This window comes from Barbus barbus (genome assembly GCF_936440315.1).
Source record: "Barbus barbus genome assembly, chromosome: 29".
NCBI classification, from domain to species: Eukaryota; Metazoa; Chordata; class Actinopteri; order Cypriniformes; family Cyprinidae; genus Barbus; species Barbus barbus.
Genome location: NC_136757.1, coordinates 5,537,870 through 5,560,164, shown reverse-complemented (window position 1 = coordinate 5,560,164; position 22,295 = coordinate 5,537,870). Strand labels below are relative to the sequence as shown.

Here is a 22,295-nt window from a genome sequence, read left to right as displayed (position 1 = left end):
ATGACGACTCCGAAACTCCTGAAGTGTTTGTGTGCCATATGTATCAGACGTTCAGCCAATGGTACGTGAGTGTGACGTCTGAGGCTGAGACTACAAAGGTGAAAGCTCCGATCTCTTCTTGGAGGTCCTGAACCAACAACCTTTATTACCAGGTTTTCACCGCAATCACACGACGACTATGTTTATCATTAAAATCAACATAAATTCAACCTGTAATGTGATGTACTACATGAGAAACATTCGGAAATGCTTGGACTGGTCATCTGTCCAGGGTTTTCACTGCCTTGGCCCGAGATGCTGTGATTGGCTCCAGCATCCTCCTAATCCTATATAGGACAAGCGGATTTAAGCATGAAATAACAATGGATTGAACTGTTTGGATCTTTCAAAGTGGGCATTCATGTCAGAATGGACCCACACCTGAATGAGATTTTGCAGTCGATTGTGGAGGACGAAGTAGTACTAACTCCAATTTCTTTGCAGTAATATCAAAAGTAGAAATTGTCAATTTAGATTTAATACTGACTTGACTATAACCTAATGAACAATCCAATATATGATCTCTGCATAAGTTCACTGATTTGTGACCATCTCAATTTTTATAGCCCAACCTTTGCAGTAATGACTATGGTAGGGGGTCTTTTACAAATACATAACACGTGGCCATTAACAACATGTGGGAGTTTGTTCAATCACAACTGCATCATAATGATTCTTGAATGCAGAAACAAATAAACCACCAATCTAATTAGAGTTTGGTCCTCAACTGTAGAGTCCTGCATCTCATTTGAAACCTGGAAGATATCCAATGGAGTCTGTAACTTATCGCTTAAACACATTGAAAACGGCCTGCCCAATTGTTCCAAGAGCTAAAGAAAGTGGGACTAAAATACCAATGCAGGATTTTGGCAGATGTCTTGGCACCTCACTCTCATTGTTTCACTGTAATCTGATACTTCTATAGGCAATTAGATCACCTCATCCAGCCTGCAGACATCCATATTTCTATCCTAATGAAGCCTTATTATAAATTAAAAAGTAAAAGGTAGAGAAAGGCCGGAGCAGCAAGAGTATGAAAAGTGCAGTCTCCTATGTGGTCATATTTCTTCTCTCAGCATTAACAGCTCTCATACAGCTGCTCCTTAGATGCTTGATTCCGAGAACAGTTTTTTTCTTTTCACATTTGTTGTGACTTCATTAGACTTGTATGTAGTGGTTGAAGATGTAGATAGAATAGTGGTTAAGACGCATGCTCTAGAATCTAGACCTTCTGAGCTGTGGTGCTTACGCAGGAGGCCGGTTTGATTCTGGTATATGGCTCGACGTGGTCCAGAATGGTGTGGGACACTTCTCAATTCTTTGAGTTCTAGTTCTTAATTCTTATCCATTTTCTTACATTCAAATCAGCAATGTTCAACTTTCAGCAATCAGCAATGTGTTAAGTGCATTCAGTAGTTCTTTAGTAAGCATGCACTTGTAGTACTGATACCACAATGATTCACTCTTCAGAGAATGGTCCTTACCAACAAAAAAGCAGCAACTTGAACATCACCATTCAGGATTTTCTCAAATCTTTCCGCCTTGGGTTCCAATATGTATTCCACATCAATGTTTACACTTTTTTTTTTTTTTGTCCCTGTTGGTTTTCCATCTTCAGCCCTATTCTACTTTGGCCCACCATACACATTTAAAACACTTATAGAAAACTGAGTAGTTCATAGCATCTTCATCATCTGTGAATATAAACCATTCAGATGACACATCAGAAAAAAAAAAAAATATATGTAAAGGGTTTTAAATTGGCACCAAATAACCGAATGCAAATTCCCTTTTAAAAAAAAAAAAAAAAAAAAGCAGTAAAATGGATAACCATGCTCCTATGTCTAGTTTCTCCAGCAGTACTGTAGCATATTGAATTTGGGTTAATTAATGGATATTTTTTGAACAGGTCCTCTAGCTATGGGATAGCCACGGGGACCTAAATAGGCCAATTTAAAGCACATAATGAGGTCTGCCGTATGGGCCATACAATACACAGTAATTGGTGAAAAGCATCTGTTGTACTGAGCATTGGATGCAAATTGGTGGAAATGGGTTAGAGAATGGTATGAATTACAAGGGGCCTAACACCTAATTAGGGTCTGAACTTCCCAAAGTCATGCGTCTTAAACTGTACATATGTTAACAGTTTTAACCCTACATAGGGAACATTTCAACACTTTTCAAAGAACACTTATGTAACTAAAAAGGTAGATTACAAGCAAGTCAGAATGTGTATTTTCAAATACCTATGAACAGAGAAGGTTTTTGCCTTGAGCAACCATAGCCACTGTTGGCTGCTTGAGCATTACCATCAGCATCGGATGGTACATTGACCAAAAATAAAATGATCAAGTATAACTTTGATTACAGTTTTTTTAATTTACAGCCTTACATTTAAATTAGATCAATTGTATAATATCCATTTTTGTGATTATACTAAATTAACATGTTAATTCAACAATCCTAAAAAAAAAAATTGTCAAAATATTAAAAGATGGTTGCCATTTATTTGTCCCCCTCCCTCAGCAATAAAATTACTTTATAAATGAACCAAAAAAATAAAATAAAAATAACCCACCTTGGTGCTAGCCACACCAATCTCTGGGCCAGCATTGATGTGAACACCACAGTCCGTTTCTCTGGAGATGGAGCTGCCCACAGTGTTGGTGATGCCCACCGTCAGGGCGCCTCTTTCCTTACAGTAGCGCAGAGCCAATAGGCTGTCTGCTGTCTCTCCTGAACACACACACACACAGTTCAGATGACTGTCCTACCTCAAAAACATAATTCATAATACACAGGCACGCAAACCAACCTGACTGGCTGATGAAAAAGCACACATCATCTCGGAAGACAGGCGTGTTTCGATCCAGGAAATCACTAGCCAGCTCCACCATGACCGGAAGTTCAGTCAGTTCTTCCAGTACCTGACGAGTCTAAGCCAGAAACAGAACCAGCATGAACCAATTCTTCATTGTTTTATCACTTTATCATATTTTGTTGCATCATGTCTGATTACAGGCATTTATTTGACCCCAAAATCAATTTATGATTGTTAGTCAAGGTTTTTTTTTTTGCAGCGCGTTTGGAGAGAATGGATATCATCATGAAAAAAAAAAACATGGAAAAAAAAAAAAAAAAAAAAAAAAAAAAAAAAAAAAGTCATACAAGTTAAATCTCAACAAAAGGGTCTATTATTTATTGCCAACAGTGTAGCGCTTTATGAAGTCCCTTTCAAGCCAAGCAGTTTTCTATTGGTCAAAATGGCAGATCTGTGCAATCAACCTAAACCCCAAGCAAAATCTGAATTGGGAAGTCACAAAATTCCAGACTGTGGATTCATATTAAAAACACTGGATTTTCACCCACAAATATTCACCAAACTAATGTGACAGTACCTTTAGAACAAAATGGGACATTTTGGTCACTTTATTTTAAAGTCCAATTCTCGCCATTAACACACCATTAACTATATGCTAATAAGCAATTTGCTTATAGTGAGAATTGGTCCCAATACTAAAGTGTTACCGACTTTTTTTTTTTTTTTTTTTTTATATAGCTGGAGCTTTAAACCTTCCATGTAAGTTCCCACTTTATAACATGAGTAAAAGCAGGCCCAGCAGAGTCTGTGCCTTTCCATAGCTGACCATTTACATAACATTGCTTTTGCAGTTTGGTTTCATTTTTTATTTTTATTTTTTATTTTTTTACACACTGAAAAGTTTCAGAACTCAAAACTTAATCCGATTTTTTTTTTCCCCTTATATGACCCCTTTAAATGCTGGATTTAAACTTCACCCTTCACACTGGACAATAACATGTTTCATATCCAGACAATCTTCAGCTGGATTGCATTTACACCTTGGATTCCAAGTCTCCAATGAAATCCCATTCAAAATGTTTTCTGTCACATGACGCAAGTTATCTAGTCTCTTGCATTTCTCCATTCAGAAATTTTAAGTGAGAGAAGTTTCAACAGACAGACTGCACTGAGAATACTTGTTTTTACGCAGGCTACAAAAGCACACGAGAAGATCCAACTGATGGAGTTTGCATGGCTCGCAGAAACTAATAGTACATTTTCATTTACCACTGAAATTATTTATTAGCCAAAACTTTTAAACCAAGAAATCATCCAGTGTTCAAAACAATCACCTTAATTTAGCCTGATTCACAACAGTTATCTTATAATAATGTTCTCTAATTTAAGAGGTACGGGCAGGTTTTCGTGGGAAATTCGAGCATGGCACTGCATCATTATGTCACGTCTGTAAACAAAGAAGTTGTCCCGGCTACTAGGCTATTGCATGTGCAGATCCTGCAGGTGATAATAGTTTAGCCTTTTCTCACAGCAGCTAATAATTAAATGTATCATTTTGATGGCGGATTGTAATCCAGAAAGGATTATGCGTTTATGAAACACATGTGAATTAAATTCCAGTTTTACTTTTTACTTTAGTCATTTAGCAGACGCTTTTGTCCAAAGCGACTTACAAATAAGAAAAAGTAACTAAAACTAAAAAGTTACAACTCTATAAATACTATCTACCCGCATATTTAAGAAAATAAAGAAATTAAATAAAATTAACATGCATATAACAACAACATTTCAATAATAAACATATCAATGAAAAAATTTAATAAAAAGCTACTACTATCCCTTGCCGGTGTCCCTGCCCGGTGGAGTCCCACGGTAGAGTCGATGGTCTTTACACTCTTAAATGTTTTAAATGTGCTTCTGATTACACATAGCCTGGGATTACACAAGATTTGTATTTTAAAGAGAACCAGTTCGAAGGAAGAATAATTTGCTTTTTGGGTTAGAAAAATTTCTTACTAAGAAATTCAAATGGTATGACAATTAGATTAGACCGTACAGAAGTTGAAGTCTACACACTATACTCAGTCACGCAATGATGATGCTGTTAACATTAATACTTGAGAAAAAAAGTATAACCATAATAATAATTTGCATGGTTTGATGCGATATGAGCCAATCGATCGCTAGATTTATAAAAAAAAAAAAAAAAAAAAAAAAAAAAAAAAAAAAAAAAAAAAACACACACCATTGGTAGCGCGATTTATTGTAAAGGTCCCAATAAACTTCAAACGAAGTTCATTTTGGGGCAAAAAGAAGTTCAAAAAGGCTGAGCGATAGTATACCGTTTTCGAACATTCCAACACCCTGCGCTGCTGGAGGCGGGGTGTAGATTAATGTAAACGTGTTGCGACACTCATGCCCCAAACACAACAACGATGCAATTACGAAATGTAGCCCATCAAGGTGTGAGACTGGTACCAATGGTCAGAATATTAAAATCAACAAAAGAATAATGATTAGCAGCAGTTCAGAGTCAAGCATCATGTTTGCAATACAAAATAACCACCTCATTTCCATAATCAGTCCTCTATAGGAAGTGTGAATGGCTCATAGTCTGAAAACTTTAGCAATGTGGAAAAAAAAAAACATATTGGAGTAATCTCAATAACACAGACCTGTTTATTTAATCTTAGTGTTAATTTATTAAACTGGATAAGTTACACCTTTTTATATTTTATGAGGTGTCATGATTTGATAAAAACAAAAGGTTTGTTATAGTACGTTCTTTTGGCATTTCAATTATTGTATACCTTTTAAATTCGCTTATTGAAAGAACAGCAGCACAGTGTGGTGTAATATTCATTTGAAACTAGGGCTGGGCGGTATATCAAGTTTGTACGATATATCGATGTTTTTTTATAGGCGATACGGTATGAAGCAATACCGTTAATATAGATATAGCCTACAGTAGTGTAATACAAGTGCATGTGAAAAAATTCTGCATAATTCAATTTGTTCTAAACATGTGACAAGCTTTATATGAAGGGCTTAAAAAAAAAAAAAAAAAAAAAAAAAAGATATAGTAGCTGTAGTTTATGGTTTCAGTTTAAAGCGGCTTGCGCTCGCCCCGTCAGATGCTCTGACAGAAAGGCTGCGTGTGAGGCGGTCAGAGATGCTACTCATGCTGTTTAATGTGTGGTTTTCCTTAATGCATAACTTACATTTCACAAGTATAGCCTATTCTCCATTTGTAAATGTTAGAAAGCCATGGAAATATTTTCATTTTGCAGTCAGAAGTGCTGAGCTTTTGCTTTGCTCTTCTCCACTAAACTTCACAGACTTCATTTAGAACGAGCACCGCCACGCGCATGCACGCCAAACAGACAGAGGCGCGTTGAAATAGGAGAGCAATAACTGACTAAAATGTCCAACTACAAATATTTCAGCAAAATGTATAATAAATGTGACATGTAGAATTTTAAACCTACAAGTAAGTGTATTTGTATGATAGCATTAACTGTATAGTAGGGGTGGGCGATATGGAAAAAAATACCATTTTTTAAAGTAAAGTAAAGTCGTGACGTATTGTCAAGTATGGTGACCCATACTCGAAATTGGTGCTCTGCGTTTAACCCATCCAAGTGTACACACACAGCAGTGAGTAGTGAACAAATGCACACACACACACACACACAGTGAACATACACCCGGAGCAGTGGGCATTTATGCTGCGGCGCCCGGGGAGCAATTGGGGGTTCGGTGCCTTGCTCAAGGGCACCTCAGTCGTGGTATTGAGGGTGGAGAGAGCGCTGGACATTCACTCCCCCCACCTACAATCCCTGCCGGCCCGAGACTCGAACCCGCAACCTTCAGATTACAAGTCCGACTCTCTAACCATTAGGCCACGACTTCCCGATTTCACGACTTTTATAAGAAATAATCACAATTTTATGTCATGTTGGTTTTACAAGTTGTCTGAGTATTACAGCCAAACTAGAAAGACAAAGCCTTTCAAGGTAACAAAAAAAAAAAACCGACATGGCAGATATTTAGGCCAAAGTGGGAGAAGATAAAAATCTATCATTATTTTATCTTTCTTATTAAAAAATAAGAACAAAAAAAAACACATAATATACAAACAGTGCTTTATTTTCAGGTACAATAGGTGTATTTAGCAGAGCATTCAATGAAATTGAATGAACATATAAAAATAAAACACTAGATAGACTGATTCCTAAAGCAACTGTATTCACGTTTTTCAGTCAAGAATAGTGAGTGATTTTTCTCTTTGCGTTTTGTTGTTTTGTTAACGTTAAATTAATAGTTCCCCCAAAAATAAATATTCTGTCATCTGTCTGTCAATTCTGTCATAATATTTTATTTTTATACCATCATTTACTCAAGTTGTTTTAAACCTGAATGAGTTTCTTTCTTCTGCTGAACATAAATGCTATTTTGAAGAAGGTGGAAAACCAAACAGCTGCTGGTCCTCGGTGACTTCCATAGGATTTTACTTTGGGTTCAGCACAAGAAATTAATAGAGGCTTGGGACAACATGTGAGTGTCACTAAAGGGATAGTTCACCCTAAAATTAAATTTGTCATTATTTACTCAGTCAACAGCATGTTTAGTGTCCTGTCCCTTTAAGAGCTGCACGCATCTAATATACAGACACGCAGCCATTTCTCTCTCTCAACTATTTCATTTTAGAGATAACCAACTGAGTCTATGTAAACCTAGTGTGTTTTGACAGTATTAGCGCAAAAGATAACCTAGTTGAGTAATCAGGCGCTGTTAGACGGCTCCATATCACACCCATCGATTGCGTAATCGTCACAGACCAATGGTAGCTCAAAGGTGTTTAGGTGCCAAGACGAACTTCCCCAGAAAGTTTGCTTTGGTGAGCTGTTTTGAACTGCTGTAACCAACTCAAAACAAACTTCTTTTGCCCTGATTTTGTTCGAAATGATGTCATCAGTTCTTCGATTTCGTCTGAAGTACAAGGCCTTAATGCTTTTTTCCTCAGTTGGTCAGAACAAACATGGCAGACTTATTACTTGTTCAGATGGCAATATACAGTGAAAATTCATTTTTCAATTCAAATTTATTTGGGTCATATATTCCAAGACGTAGGCTAGAATCTGTGATAGCAAAGTACAGTAAACATCCACACGTGTGACTGACTGCCACACATTCACCTCAAAACAGATTCATCCACGCTGGAGCCGTGCCAGAGTACATCCCACGCAAGAAAGATAATTTTCTGAACAGCTGCAAGACCAGGTTTTCAAACAGAGATCGCGACAAAGAGGGAAAACTTACGGACTGCAGCTTTAAGAAATAATTGATAATATATTCATATAGGCTTTGGTGATATATTAGCCAACCACTAATTGAAACTAACTTGTCAAATCAAACGTTTTGTAGCATTTACATTTAAATGTTATTAGTCATCCCTAAACAGCTCCAAATGTGGCATCACAATGAGTCTTCAATATGAAATCAATTCGCTGGAAAACCCGTACTAATGGCAGGTGTGAAGTGGGCCTGTGCGCGTGTTTGTTTAATGATGTACATACTGCAACTCCAGCATGGTAACTGGTCCCACAGGCGATCATGATGAGCCTCCGACATCTCTGGATCTCTTTAATGTGGTCTTTCAACCCTCCCAAGATCACTGCAAATACACAAACAAATTACGAAAAGCCAGTTTACAAACAGAAAAATCAGTAATTTCTTTGTTTCCATTAGGTGTTTATAGTGAAACAGAAGACAGATTAGCCAGAAACTTGCTACTTGGCATTCCCCTGAAATCTGACTCATTGCTCGAGTCCAGTTTTATTGGTAATGATGCAGTTGACTGACCATTCAGTTCTACAGAAGTCAACACACTGTAAGGTCAAGAGTCAGCTGGTAAACGTTTGAAGACATCATTCCCGTTAAATCAATTTCTTCTGACCAGTGTAGCAATACGTCTAAATTAAAAAGAACTATAACTTCCCTAAAAGCTTTACTGGTGTCTGGTCTGGAAAGTACTCTCTGATCTGAGCACCGCTGGCCTCACCTGTGTTGTTCTCAAAGTTAACTCTTCCTCGCATGGTGTTGACCACAGACTCTGGCTGCTCGAAGATCTCCTTCTGCATGAAGGAACTGAAGTTTCCTGATTTTAAAGATGATATAGAGTCAAGTTAGTCTCTTTAAATTGTAGCGAAGCACGAAAGGGAACTTTTAGGTGATAAGCATCACAAAATCACTGCATTCTGTTGTACTGAGTGAATGGTGTCATTTGAGCAAATGTCATCTGGAACTGCTCTCGCCTTAAAGGGCATCTGGGAGGTGTCATAAGCCATGACTGAAGCCATTATCATAAATGGCTGATTACAGACAGTCCGATGGGATTAAGAGATTTCAGCCACTGACGGCAAGCAAAACCAAAGCCCTTCATTTTATGCTCTATTAGAAATTGATTAATTCCTATTACAAAATCATTGATACACACAGCAGGAATGTGAGAATAACTGAGGGAATCAATGCCATACCCAGAAATTAGGTCATGAGAATAGTTTCTTTTTTTTCCACAATGGGTCAGATGAAATGTAGGGAGGCGAGGAGAAGTGAGGGAAAGAGTGGATGGAGAGATGGAGGACCAAAAAAGGAGGAGAAATATAAAGCAGTGCACATCTGAAGTGATGTACTGCTCTCTGGTGGCTGGAAAGCAAGCACACATTTGTCCTCCGATACATGTCAGCTCCTCAAGCTCAACAGTAGTAGTAGGTTGCTATGGCAGTCTCAGATGCACAACCATAGTTCGTTTACAGAGTGCATGATGCGCATTGCACTGAAACTTAACTGGAAAGTTCGAATGCAATGCAAATGATTGAAAAGCAAAGATGAAGGCCTCTTCAAATTCCTGGTCACACTTTAGTTTGGGGAGGAATTTTCCCTATTAACTAACTATTATCTATGACTTGTCTCAAACTCATAATCGGCTGCTTATTAACATTTTGTAAGATAGTTAGGTTTAGGATGAAGGGATCTAGAATATAGTCTTGCAGAATAAGGCATTATTGTGTGCTTTATAAGTATTAATAAACAGCTAATAAATTAGTAATACACATTCTAATAAGCAACTTGGTAGTGAGTGAGAATTAGTCCTTAAAACAAAGGGTTACCAAATTCCTTGTGCAAAAATGACAATGTTCCTGAAAAGGGGATTATTTCATAAATTGGGAAATGTCTGATTCTGGCATTCAGAAGTCATTTTAGCTATTCGATTTGTCTGGATTGTTAGTGATAGAAAGTTAGAAACATGCAATAGTGGTCCTAAAAGCCAAGTTGTTATATGAAACTGGTGTTTTCCCCAGAAGCCACGGCACAAATCAGCGTTTAAAAGCACACTTTTGGTGCGTTAATGCTACAGCTGACCGTTTTGATTCTCTCTTTGGTTACCGTCAGTCATTTCTCTCTTAAAGGTTAATATGGCAGATCTGCATTGAGAAGTTTGTTCATAAACATCCTGAGAACTGGTTTTAACCTCGCAATCTTAATGTGGGTCACACTGGGTGTGGTTGGTTTATATCCAATCATCTGTGTATTTCCCCAATGACAGTTGCGTAAAATGAATAATCATGTCTTACAAGCAAACATTTCTCAGTGGCGTCAAAGGAGCAACATCAGACTTCACAAGGAAATTGTCTGAAGTGTTGTGTATTTGGTGGTGATAGAGCAAATAATTAGCATGAAGCATAAATGGATTGTGTGGGCAGTTTTTGTTTTTCCCTCCGTTTCACATCAGTTTCTGGTTATTCTCATATAGCCACATTATTGACCATCATAAGAGGCCATTCATACTTTATAAAACTAAGCGTTTGTTAACTGTAGCATTTTACTAATTGTTCTAAAGTTGGAATCACTTTCAGAATTTTTTTTTTCCTGCTGATTAAAGATAAAACATTGACAGGCAATCTGAATCCACCAGATTATAACGAGTTTGAGCATTTAAAAAGTGGCAGATGACAACTGCAGCGAGAGTTTACAATAAACAGAACGTTATCATCCATTGATATGGACACTAATAAACTTATTGCTATAGTTATCATTCTTGGTGTGAACTTATTCTTGCCTCCCACTTGGAAAAAAGAAGAGATTGACTAAGTGATATGTAAAGTGACCAACCACAGTCCTTTTTTATTTACTGGTGTATGTAATTGATTAATCTATCATTTATTTTAAATTGATCAATAATTAGATTTCTTATTGAACGTTGCTTAAGTTTCAGTAGAATCAGCACAAATGCAGTCAGTAATCAGAGCAGTGGGCATAGAGTACATTAATAAAATTATGCATTAGAATAGTGGACATAATTTACTAATATATTAATGAATTATTAAAAAGATGCATCTGTCCTCACCCTTCATGATCTGCTGCAGCTCCATCTGCAGGGTCTGGATAGCACGGGCCGGGTGATCTCCTGCTGTGCGCTTGATCCGATGGATGGAGAGACGCCCGTCACGCACTGCTGCAATATCATCATCCTCGAGGAAGATGACTCGATTGGTGTGCTCAATGACAGCACTGCAGTGACATCAAATAAAGCCATTTAAACACGGTTTAAATATTCACTCCATTCTTTTTGGGTTTCACCCCTTGTGCTTAAACCACCAGTCCAAACTAATTCTCTCTGCACAATATTAAAGTGCCAATATTATGGATTTTTGAAAATGACCTTTCATGCAGTGTGTAACACCGCTCTAAGTGAATGAAAACATCCAGCTTTAAGTTTTAAATCTGAAAGTGCACGTGTATAAAGTTATTGTCTCTCAAAAGACAATCATTGAAACGAGTCGTTTTTAAAACGAATCCCAAGCTGTTTCAGGTTTATGTCAACATGAAACATTAGCATATTGCCCGCCCACTTGTTTCACGCGCAGACCTGGGAATACATGATTTTCATGTTGGTCTGAATGAAAATGCAAATTCATTCTTTGAAATAGCCATTTCCCTGGTAACGGCTGTACACAAAGCAGCACTGTTGCTTTAAATGAAATCGACCAATCACTGCAGATTAGTGCTACGCAAAAGAGGAGTTAAGATATTAAAAAAAAAAGCAGAATCTAAAAAGTAGCTGCCTGAGGTGAAGCTGACTTTATGCCAATAAACTGAAAACCGTTCTATGACACTTCCCATGATATTAATCAGATAACTTGGACACATAACAAACATAACTTGTATCTGCACAAAAGAATGCATGTGCCAGTGAACTTTAAGTTACGCGCTATAGCGAGAGAGAGCTCCCGCTGTGATGCGCTTTCAACAGCGCACTGAAACACGGGTAAGGACGGAATATACTATAGATTTCACATCCTATAAAGTTCTCATTTTAATGCTCATGTCATTAATGTTTATGGCAGATTTGTTCTATTTTTTCATCTAAATTATCAAGTGATTCCTAAAAATCGCCTGCGTGTTTTCGAATCCATACGAAAACAATTTTAATTGAAGTATGCCTACTGTTGAACAAATATGACGGGAAAAAAACTAAAAACACTGCTGCATTATTATAGGATCAGTATTTTTGAAAAAGAAACATCTAAAAGCAATAAAAAGCAAAAGTGCTGCTATAACCAATCAGACCCCCCCCCCCCCCCCCCACACACGATAATCGCTGTCACGGACGAGTACTGGAGTACTTGATCGCTGTTGCACATCCCTAGAACAGACCTGGCATCAGATGCAAAGTAGTACTCCACAGCTTTCTCATCCACAGGAAACAGACACGTGTCCTCATCCATCCTGGGCAGAGTATTGCAGCTCTTTTTATCTTTACCAGCTATATAAAAAGACACAAATAACATTAATAATTATTGGAGAAAAAATAAAAATTAAAAAAATTCTTAAACTTTATTATTGGTAACTCTAAGGAGAATATATGCAAGAATATTTTTGATGTTTGTAAAAGTTGTTGCATTGCAATATGAGGATCATTTGCAAACAGAAGCAACATGTATTTTGCATGACAACTGGATATTGTGCATGTCTTGTTTTTGCCACTATATGAATGCTTATTAATGGGCTATCAATTTTTACTTTATTTCTGGACTTCTGACAAAGATATAGTTATTTGACAGATATAGTTGAAAGTAAATTAGTTCCAATGGAGAGAGATGGGCCAATGGAATCGGAGCATGTTGCAGTACAGGCTTAAACCTGTCTGAGCATTACACGCAATGATTTTACAGGATATGTGCAAGTTCAGTTATTCATGCAGTGAAGGTCAGAGTGTGTATGAAGTGTATGTGTGTGAGAACTCACAGGAGCGATACAGGATGGGGATGTGATCTGTGGAAAGCTTGTGTTCACTTCTAACTCCAATCAGTAATGGACCTCCTCTCCTGGATAGATGCAAAGAAATGCCCATTTGAGATGTTAATCCTTTTAGTTGTACTGTTATATAGTACTGTTGATAGGGCTGTCAAATTATTCAAATACAGTGTACTGAAATAATTATTATTTGAATAGACAATTATTATAAGCACCTGTAAAGTCTGTTTACAAGGTGTTAAGTGTGTTTAAACATGTTTCAATGACGGCAAACTTAGCACTGCCAGAGAGTCTTAATGCTCGCTCTCTCAGGGCAGAGGGAAATAAGGGAGTTGTATGTTTGCGGAGAGTGAAGAAAGGCTGTGCGGAAACTTTTAAAGAGAAATAGTTTGGGCATGATATGCAAATTACTAATCTTGGCCATTCAGTCGCTGGTTTAAAATTACACAATTTATTAAAGTTATGATAGGATTCAGAAAACATGTGCGCTTATACACGTATACGTTTTATGAAAAAAAAAAAAAAAAGTGTATAATTACAAACAATGCAATTATTAGTTAAGGAGACCTCATTTGCACAAAAAACAGATCCTATATTGCTACAAGTGCAACAAAACATACGAAAAAAAAACTAACCTTCAATAGGTGTTTACATCACATTTACATGAAAAGCATATCACTTGCTGTGCTTTGGTAGCACTTTACAATATTAGTTGACATTAATAAATGCATTAACAATAAGCTGTATTTGTTGTTATTTTTTATTTATAGTATTTATTAATTATTGTTAACAGCTTTAGAATTGTTTGCCATTGTTATTCATGTTAACTACTGTAGTTAACTAATGTTAATGGAACAAGTGTTAAACTCAATCTGGTTTCATTTATAACTGTCCATAGAGAGTGACAAACGGTTTCCTTTCTAATGGGAGCTCCACTAGAGACCTTTGTGTTTGTGTATGATTGCTCAGAATGTTACAGTCTGTTTTTAGAAACCACAAACAAAAACTCAAACAGCTGAACTGAATGAATGTTAACGTTGACTACATAAGGCTGAAGTTACCTGCTGCCCACTGCCTCTCCTGGATAGTGCACACTTTTGAAGACCAGGGCAAAAGCTCCTTCCTAAAGTAGAGATGATGTTTATTACCACATCATTTGCATTCATGACCTTTAGAGTGTTTATCGTCAAGGTAACAGAAAAGGCGTTTACTAGTTGCCGGGTGACTTGCTCCACGAGGGTGGCGAAGGTGATGTAGTCGCTCTCCCGGTTATCATACATGTACTTCACCAGCTTAGCGATGGTCTCTGTGTCTGTCTCAGACTCAAACACATAGCCTTTACTCTCCTGTACACATACAAACATAAATGGTCAAAATATAGACACGTACTGGTTGGATAAATGGATGGAGAGATGAGGTTTACTTGCCAGAAACTTCTTCAGGTCTTTGTAGTTGGTGATGATTCCATTATGGATGACAATAAACTCTGCAACGAAATAAAATCGTCGCTACAAAATCAGAACACAAATATCTTTTACAGATAGGAAAGTAGGGCTGCACGATTCTTGCTAAAATGTGAAATCACAATTTTTCTCCATGGGAATTGAGATCACGATTCTCTTACACGATTCTCATTTTTTCAACCAAAATGTATTGCACTCAAGTACAAAAAAAAAAAAAAAAAAAAAAAAAAACCCCACAGGATTGTCTATTTTAGACCCCTTAAAGTGAATAATTTTAAAGCTTTAAGTTGTTGAACATAAGAGAACATTAACAATAATAAATAAAAATATTCACATTCACACGGGGCGTCGGTGGCTGTTATCACTATGACGGCGCGTCAGCACCAGAGCCGTTGAGAAACTCCCATAGGATCTTAGGAACGCGGAAGTAAAGCGCGTCACAGAGCAGCCAATAGTTTCAGCATTGAAGCCCATTCATTTCAGTGCTTCTCAAGCACAGTCGCCAGAAATTTGAGGAAATTAGTTAATGTTTATTTTTAGATAATAGGCAGTATATGCTAGTTAGATAACTTGGATATATTATATAATAAAATATTTTGATGAATACAGTTGGTTGCCTTATTTATTTTGAAGTATTTGCAAAACTTAAATTTACATTTTCATTCACATTTAGCAGACGCTTTTATCCAAAGCAACTTACAATGTAGAAGCAAACGGACCAACGAAAGAGCAACAAAAAACAAGTGCTGTGACAAGTCTCAGTTGGTCTAGCACAGTTCACATAGCAATGCATAAATATAAATAAATAAATAAATAAATAAATAAATAAATAGAACAGAATAGATAGGTATACCCGCTGTTGTTGTCTGACCCGATGGACAGCGCGGAGTTGTTTGGAACTATTGAGAGCTCCATGAAGCACGTGACCGCGAGATCAAAGCGTGTCGCAACCCTGTTTCTCAGCGGCTCTGGTCAGCAACAAGCTTCAGACACGCCCTCCGTCAAGCGTTGATGCTGACGCCCCGTTGAAGCAGCGCTGCGCAGAATGACCACCGTATGACATCAAAGTACCGCAAGAGCGATTTGAATGCATAGGATCCGACTGCTTTCTTACCGCTCTCGTGGTACTTTGATGTAATACGGTGATCATTCTGCGAACGCGCCTATTGACTCAGTTTAGGTCTGCCGCCTTGTTACACGTCACATGAGTGACAGCGGAACGTGGCCAATGAGGGAGAGGAGAAAAGTAATTGAGATTTATGATTGATTGGTGAATTAATAGTGTTTTGTTATTGTGTGAGTGACCAATAACGCGTGAATGCAGCATGATCTGAATGCAGGGAAATACGCGTGAATGCGGAAGTGAATCGCCGTCATTTAGAAATGAGATCACATTTATGTATGAATCGAGATCGAGATTTTTGTGCGATTAATCGTGCAGCCCCATAGGAAAGTTTGTGAAAGTAAATAAATATGCGATTAGAAAAGCAGGTTGTTGGTAACTGACCGTTGTTCTTATCAGATCTTTGCGGATGGCTGTTGACCGGGCTGGGGACGCCATGAGTGGCCCATCGGGTGTGAGCGATTCCCAGGTGCACGTCAAACTCCACATCAAGATCAAAATCCTGCTGTCCTGTGGAACAGATGTGACACTTTAGTATAGGGATCAATTCTCACTAATAACTAATTGCTTATTACTAGTACTTCTAATAAAGCATGTGCATATTCTATATCCCTGATCCTACACAATACCTAAACTCAACTACCTTACAAACTATTAATAAGCTGCCAATTTATTAAGACAAAAGTTGTAGTTAATGGTTTGTTATAGCAAGAATCAAATTAAAGTCTGACCAGTGTTCAAATACAAACTGGTAATAACATTTCAAATAAATAGCGACACAAATCACACTTAGGCTAGAAAATAGAAATACACCTTACACAAGTAATCAAATGCATTTGGCCAGAGCATTTCAAGTGCGCAGTGCGTCAAAGATAAAGAAAAAGTTCTTTGAAATGTACTCTTTGTATTGGTTTCACAAAACCTTTAACAAATTAAGAAAATTTGAAAAAAATCTTAGACTTGCAATACAGTTGAATGCACAAATTACTTTGAAATATTTTCCACAGTAAAAAGTATTTTTATAAATTTAGGATTGATTATTTCATGATATATCATGTTTTTGTCGCTCACAATTCAAAGCACATGACTACGGTTTTTAAGAGTTTTCAAATATAAACAAAGCAGATTTGTTAGAATGCGTTTTTTTCCTTCAAGGACTTCATTCCTTTAAATGATTGGGTTTTCTTTTTTATGATAAAGACAGATTTATCATCTTAACATTTTTTCACTTATTGTCGACATTTACAGGGATAGTTCAGATCAGATCATTTACTCATCCTCAGTCTATTCCAAACCTGTATGAATTTCTTTCTTCTACTGAACACAACTATTAACTTCCACAGGACGCCTGTTTGGTAACCCACATTCTTCAAAATATCAAATTTAATTAGGTAGTTCATCAAGTTTTGTTTTTTCCCCCTCAAACTGTTGATGTGAAGTGAAAACAGAAACTATAGTGCAGGCAGTTTGCATTGAGGCACAAAATAATCATCATTGCAGACACATTGAGAATGCAACACGTTGTTGAATTGTGCGATTTGCTCTGTGACCCATATTGAAGTGCATTAAGTCTAGATTTTATTGTAAAAAGTGTTCTCATACTGGCATATAGTGTGTTTTGTGCCTAACCCTGACCTGTAAAACGACCATTACTTACTAAGGATTTCATCTTCCAGCGCTTTGACTTTTCCTGTTTGCTTGATCAGGTGGATGTTCTTGGAGTTGGTTTCCCATTCCTTACTATTTCCTCCATCAATGCCCACACCAGCAGAGTCATAGCCACGGTACTCCAGGCGATGCAGACCTTTGATAAGGACCTCAAGGATCTCACGGCGAGTGCGAGGCACGTGATAATTCAGATACGCAAAGATGCCTTCAGAGAGAGAAAGAGTTTTTTTTATTTTCAGACAGTGCAGTGAAATCTGTTTATTTGCAAATTCATTAAAAAACTATGGTTGCAGTGCATTCAAGTTCATACACCAACACTACAAAATACAACATCAGATATAGAAGCTATTATGTGCAACAAAAGTGATTGTATATATCCAAATGCAAAGTTATGTGCAGGCTGACTCGTATGAGTTCTTAAATACATGTATACACACAAATTAAAGCAAATTTAATGAACAATCAAGGCAATATTTCAATCAAGGCAATTCAAAAAACACATGTTAAGGTAGCTAAATAGGCACTGCTACCAGTCTCTCTTAAAACGGCAAAACCTTTTATCAGTTTAAGGATTTTTGCATTATAAAAATATGGTATGTAAATTAAGATTCATCTGGCAAAAGGTCTTTTTTTCACTTTTCATTGAGATGCAGATATAAACATGCATATTACAGCATTCCTCAGCACAAACTATTCTACATAAAAAAATAAAAAAAAACACTGTACATCCATCATCCATGCAACAATATAGTCCATCTCTTTCAGACCCTAAAAAAGACAGACTTGACTACTTAAAATGGGTAATTCGATCTAGATTTAATTTTCTGAACTTGCAATAGAACTCAAAACGACAGACCCCTCTCTTACAATCCACTGCAAATTGCATTCGGATCTTCCTTCATCTGATCAACAATTGATTAACCAAAAAAAAAAAAAAGTTACACTTGGATGTACATCACAACATGGAAGAAAAGATCTGATGCTACTTTTGTTTCAATGTGACTTTAAAAGGGAAACAGATTCAAGTGAAAAAAAAAAAACCAAAAAAAAAACCTAAAAACGTCCATGAAATTTGCATTGAAATTAAAAATACCCAACATATTTTGGGGTGTGCGCTTTCAATACAAAACCTCAGCATGTAAGCCCATGCTATACTTTGGAAAACTGCAGTATCTCTAAAAACAGAGCAACAAACAATCAGTAAAGGATGCCCTGATGAAGTAGCCATAGATAAACATAGCAAAGCGCGACTGTTGATAAAGCAGTGGTCTGGTAAAGCAGACACAACCAGTTCGGCATCTTTAAATAAACACTGAGGGAGGATACGCACTAGAAAGCTGCCACTCTACTACATACACATTACAAACAAGGAAGTAATACTATGGATTCCATTAAGAAAATTAAGAAGTCTAACGGAAAGAAACATCCATCGGTGCTGATATACACACAGTCAGAACAAAATCAATGATAGTGAGGAAATCAGCTCAGCAAAAACTGTGTGAACAGTGAGATAAGGAAAGTGAAAAAGAAAATGACTGCTTTAAATGTTTGCATCTTCACATGGGGATAAATGCACTCCAAGTACAGCACTACGAAAGGACAGAAACATCACAGAAGCACCATTCAGTGGTCTGGCCGTGGGCACTGAATATACTCGTGTGTGTGTGTGTGTGTGTGTGTGTGTGTGTGGTAGTCAAACAAGGCGCTGCTTTATTAGACAGATGACTTGCTAAAATGAATGAAGGATGGATTGTGAATATAGTTTAATCACCCCACCTCCTCAAAAAATAAACCTGAGCCTAAATCCATCAAAAAAAGATGTTCTTTAAACACAGATGTACACTACTGTTCAGCAAGTTTGGCATTTGTTTGATTTTTATTTATTATATACTTTTTTTTTTTTTTTACAGAATTAAGGCTTATGCTCACCAAGACTGTATTTGATAAACAGTAATATTGTGAAATATTTTTACAGCTTAAAGCAGTTATTTTTTTTATTTAATATATTTTAAAATGTAATATATTCCTGTGATCAAAGCTGAATTTTCAGCATAATTTCTCCAGTCTTCAGTGTCTCATGATCCTTCAGAAATCATTCTAATATACATACATATATATATATATATATATATATATATATATATATATATATAAACATAATTCTCATTTTCAAGTTATTCATTTGTTTCGAAACAAAAAAAAAAAATCGTACTGATCCCAAACTTGGCAGCATGAAGATTTTCTAATTATATTAAAAGAGACATGTTTGTGTAGCATTAGGCTACATTTCACTTTAGTTATTAAACAAGTTAATGGATCAAAGACGTATAATTTAGTTTATGACTATTTTCCTCCCTCTGACTAACAGGATTTTGTAGCGGTACCTTTAATATTTGTGCAAGTAAGCCATCTATGCAGTTTGCAAATTATACATACATGACCTTCAGAGTATCCCAATCCAACTCTTCTTTCCCCAAAAAGAAGATGAAACAGTTAGAACAAATCTAATCCCTAATCAAAAACTTTCATCTATAGATCACCGAGTCACGGCTGAAAAGAACAATCCCTGCTTTTCATCAAGGCTGTCTGCAAACTCCTGAATGTCTTTATCTTAAGAGGAGGTCATACAGATTTAGCTCATCAGAAAAAACCTTTGGGAAAAGAACTTCCAGCCTCTCTTTATCACTTCCTGACCTCTACCAGGGACAACAGATATCTGATCCCTTCTCCATGGAGACTTTAAAACCTGTGGTGTTTCTCTTTGGCATTTACCACCAAACCAAACTTGTGTTGTTTTGAAGTTGTAAAAACTGGAAAAAGTGGCCTGAGCATCTCCACAGTGGAATTATTTAACAATTCAAATAATGGAAATGTTTCAAGATTAAACAATGATAAACCAAGGTTCATCTTACCTAGCCAGACCGCACAGTATGCTTTAATTAAAGCACGTAAAGCTTTCTGTGGATGGCTAACGTTAGAATACACAATAGAAGTAACGTTAACAAGAAACGTACAACAACCTCAATACATAAACACATTAAGGTCACACCTATCTAGAAAATGTCTTTAGCATCATAACCGCGGTCGTAGCTTCGATTTGATGCCCAAAATGCTGTCTAGGTAGGCGACTCAATACTGTGGGGTTTAAGACGCAGCCTCTGTCCGATGCTAAATGCTAGTGGATTTTGCCTCCAACGGCCCTTCTATCTCACTACTTCAGTCCACGCGGCATTATTCTATGAAGCGCGTAATTTAAGGAAATGGTACGTATATTAACATTGTAAATATGAAATAAAAAGGTAGTTTCATTGGCATACTCACCACACATGTCTCCGGTGCTACTGCCAAGAGCTGTTTAGTTCCTCGTTCCCGCCCACAACATATTTTATTGGGCGAGAAAACAGTCCGCTTCACGCTGATTGGCTGAGACGGCTGTCAGTCATTTAGTTACCTGCCAACAGCATCAGCTCAGACGTGGCAGCAGGACGCGTGTCCTCTCTGTGATGTCAATGGCATCTTTTTTATTTTATTTTTTTACAACAAAACTTTTAATGAAACACCTGCTTATGGCAATTATAGTTTCACGGTGTGTGTGTATATATATATATATATATATATACATTTTCGATTCTCTAAAGGAGAATAATAGTTGTTCAGCGAGGGACAATCCATGGCTAACAATTTTAATTTTCATATTTGATAGGCTACATGAATTTCTAAGGCCTCAAATGCACCAACATGACCAAAAACAGATATAAAAGCTGGTATGTGCAACAAAGGTAACAGTGTATCCAACTGCAAAGTTTTGTACAGGTTGACTGGTATGAGTTTTTAAATGGCTGATAGGATAATATATATATATATATATATATATATATATATATATATATATATATAAAATACAGAGTGACAGATGGATGATGTAGGCTAATACTGTGACAAAGTGAGCAAACACTCTCCCTGTGGATGTTATAGCTATAAAACCGTGAAGTAACAATGAAGAATAGTAGCCTATATTTATAATATACTATACAGTGGTGGCCAAAATTATTAGAACACTAGTATTTTCACCAGCTAAAAAAATCAAGTCAGTTATTTCTATCTTTTGCTGTAGTGTGTCAGTGTATGGAAAGAGGCCTATCAGTTTTCATTTCCAAACATTCATTTTGTCATTAATAGTAATAATCCAGTCAGATTTTTGTCTGACAACAGCCAGTGCTCCACACAGAGATCTGATCATCATCCAGTCTTGTAGCTTTGCTGGTAGGTTTCTTGAAGCATCCTGGAGATGTTGACATCATATCAAATCAACAAGTTTTAGTAGTTCTGATTGTTGGTTTTCTCCAGTTATCTTCGTTTGACTGCTCATGCACTACGGCCTCTGAGGAGCTGGAATTAATCATCCTTCCATGGTACGGCACGCTGTTAATCAGTTGTACCCTTTGGTGCTTCTGGTCATGCGTTTTAATATCACGACCTCAATGTGCAAGCTGAAGGATCTGCTGAAAGTCCCAAGAGTTTTCATTGTCCTTCAGTACAGGTACGGGTCAGTTCATCTAACATATGCCCTCTGCTGGCACGTTATGAAACACTCACATGAATTACTTTAAAAGACCAACATTTGACTGATTTTTTTAAAATTTATGAAATTATCATTTTAATTATAATTTTCTGCTCAGAAAGCTGTCACTTGAAAGAATTCAAAGACTCTTTAAGAGAGTGAGTGACATCTGCACTGTTTCCTAATATTTTTTATTAATTTAGAATAATGTAATCATAATATGATCATTTATTCATGTCATACAATATTTTTATATTACTTTTGTTCTTTGCTCTTGCAATGCTTGTTATTGTTGCT

The 22,295-nt window shown here is 36.8% G+C and overlaps 1 protein-coding gene across 1 annotated transcript in view; it reads right to left on the bottom strand.

The window, feature by feature from the left end:
• Nucleotides 1–20,819, bottom strand: part of LOC306849560 (glutamine--fructose-6-phosphate aminotransferase [isomerizing] 1) — a 36,915-nt gene extending 16,096 nt beyond the window's left edge. Inside the window, exons 1-13 of the mRNA XM_079384686.1 lie at nt 20,759–20,819; nt 17,427–17,642; nt 16,154–16,279; nt 14,611–14,669; nt 14,395–14,529; nt 14,245–14,306; nt 13,175–13,254; nt 12,584–12,692; nt 11,274–11,437; nt 8,928–9,023; nt 8,443–8,540; nt 2,858–2,978; nt 2,621–2,778 (exon numbers count right to left, since the gene is read on the bottom strand). Of these exons, the coding sequence (XP_079240812.1) occupies nt 2,621–2,778; nt 2,858–2,978; nt 8,443–8,540; nt 8,928–9,023; nt 11,274–11,437; nt 12,584–12,692; nt 13,175–13,254; nt 14,245–14,306; nt 14,395–14,529; nt 14,611–14,669; nt 16,154–16,279; nt 17,427–17,642; nt 20,759–20,765 (1,431 nt within the window). The 5' untranslated portion in view covers nt 20,766–20,819. The remainder of the gene's footprint in view (nt 1–2,620; nt 2,779–2,857; nt 2,979–8,442; nt 8,541–8,927; nt 9,024–11,273; nt 11,438–12,583; nt 12,693–13,174; nt 13,255–14,244; nt 14,307–14,394; nt 14,530–14,610; nt 14,670–16,153; nt 16,280–17,426; nt 17,643–20,758) is intronic.
• Between the last annotated feature and the right edge of the window lie 1,476 nt (nt 20,820–22,295).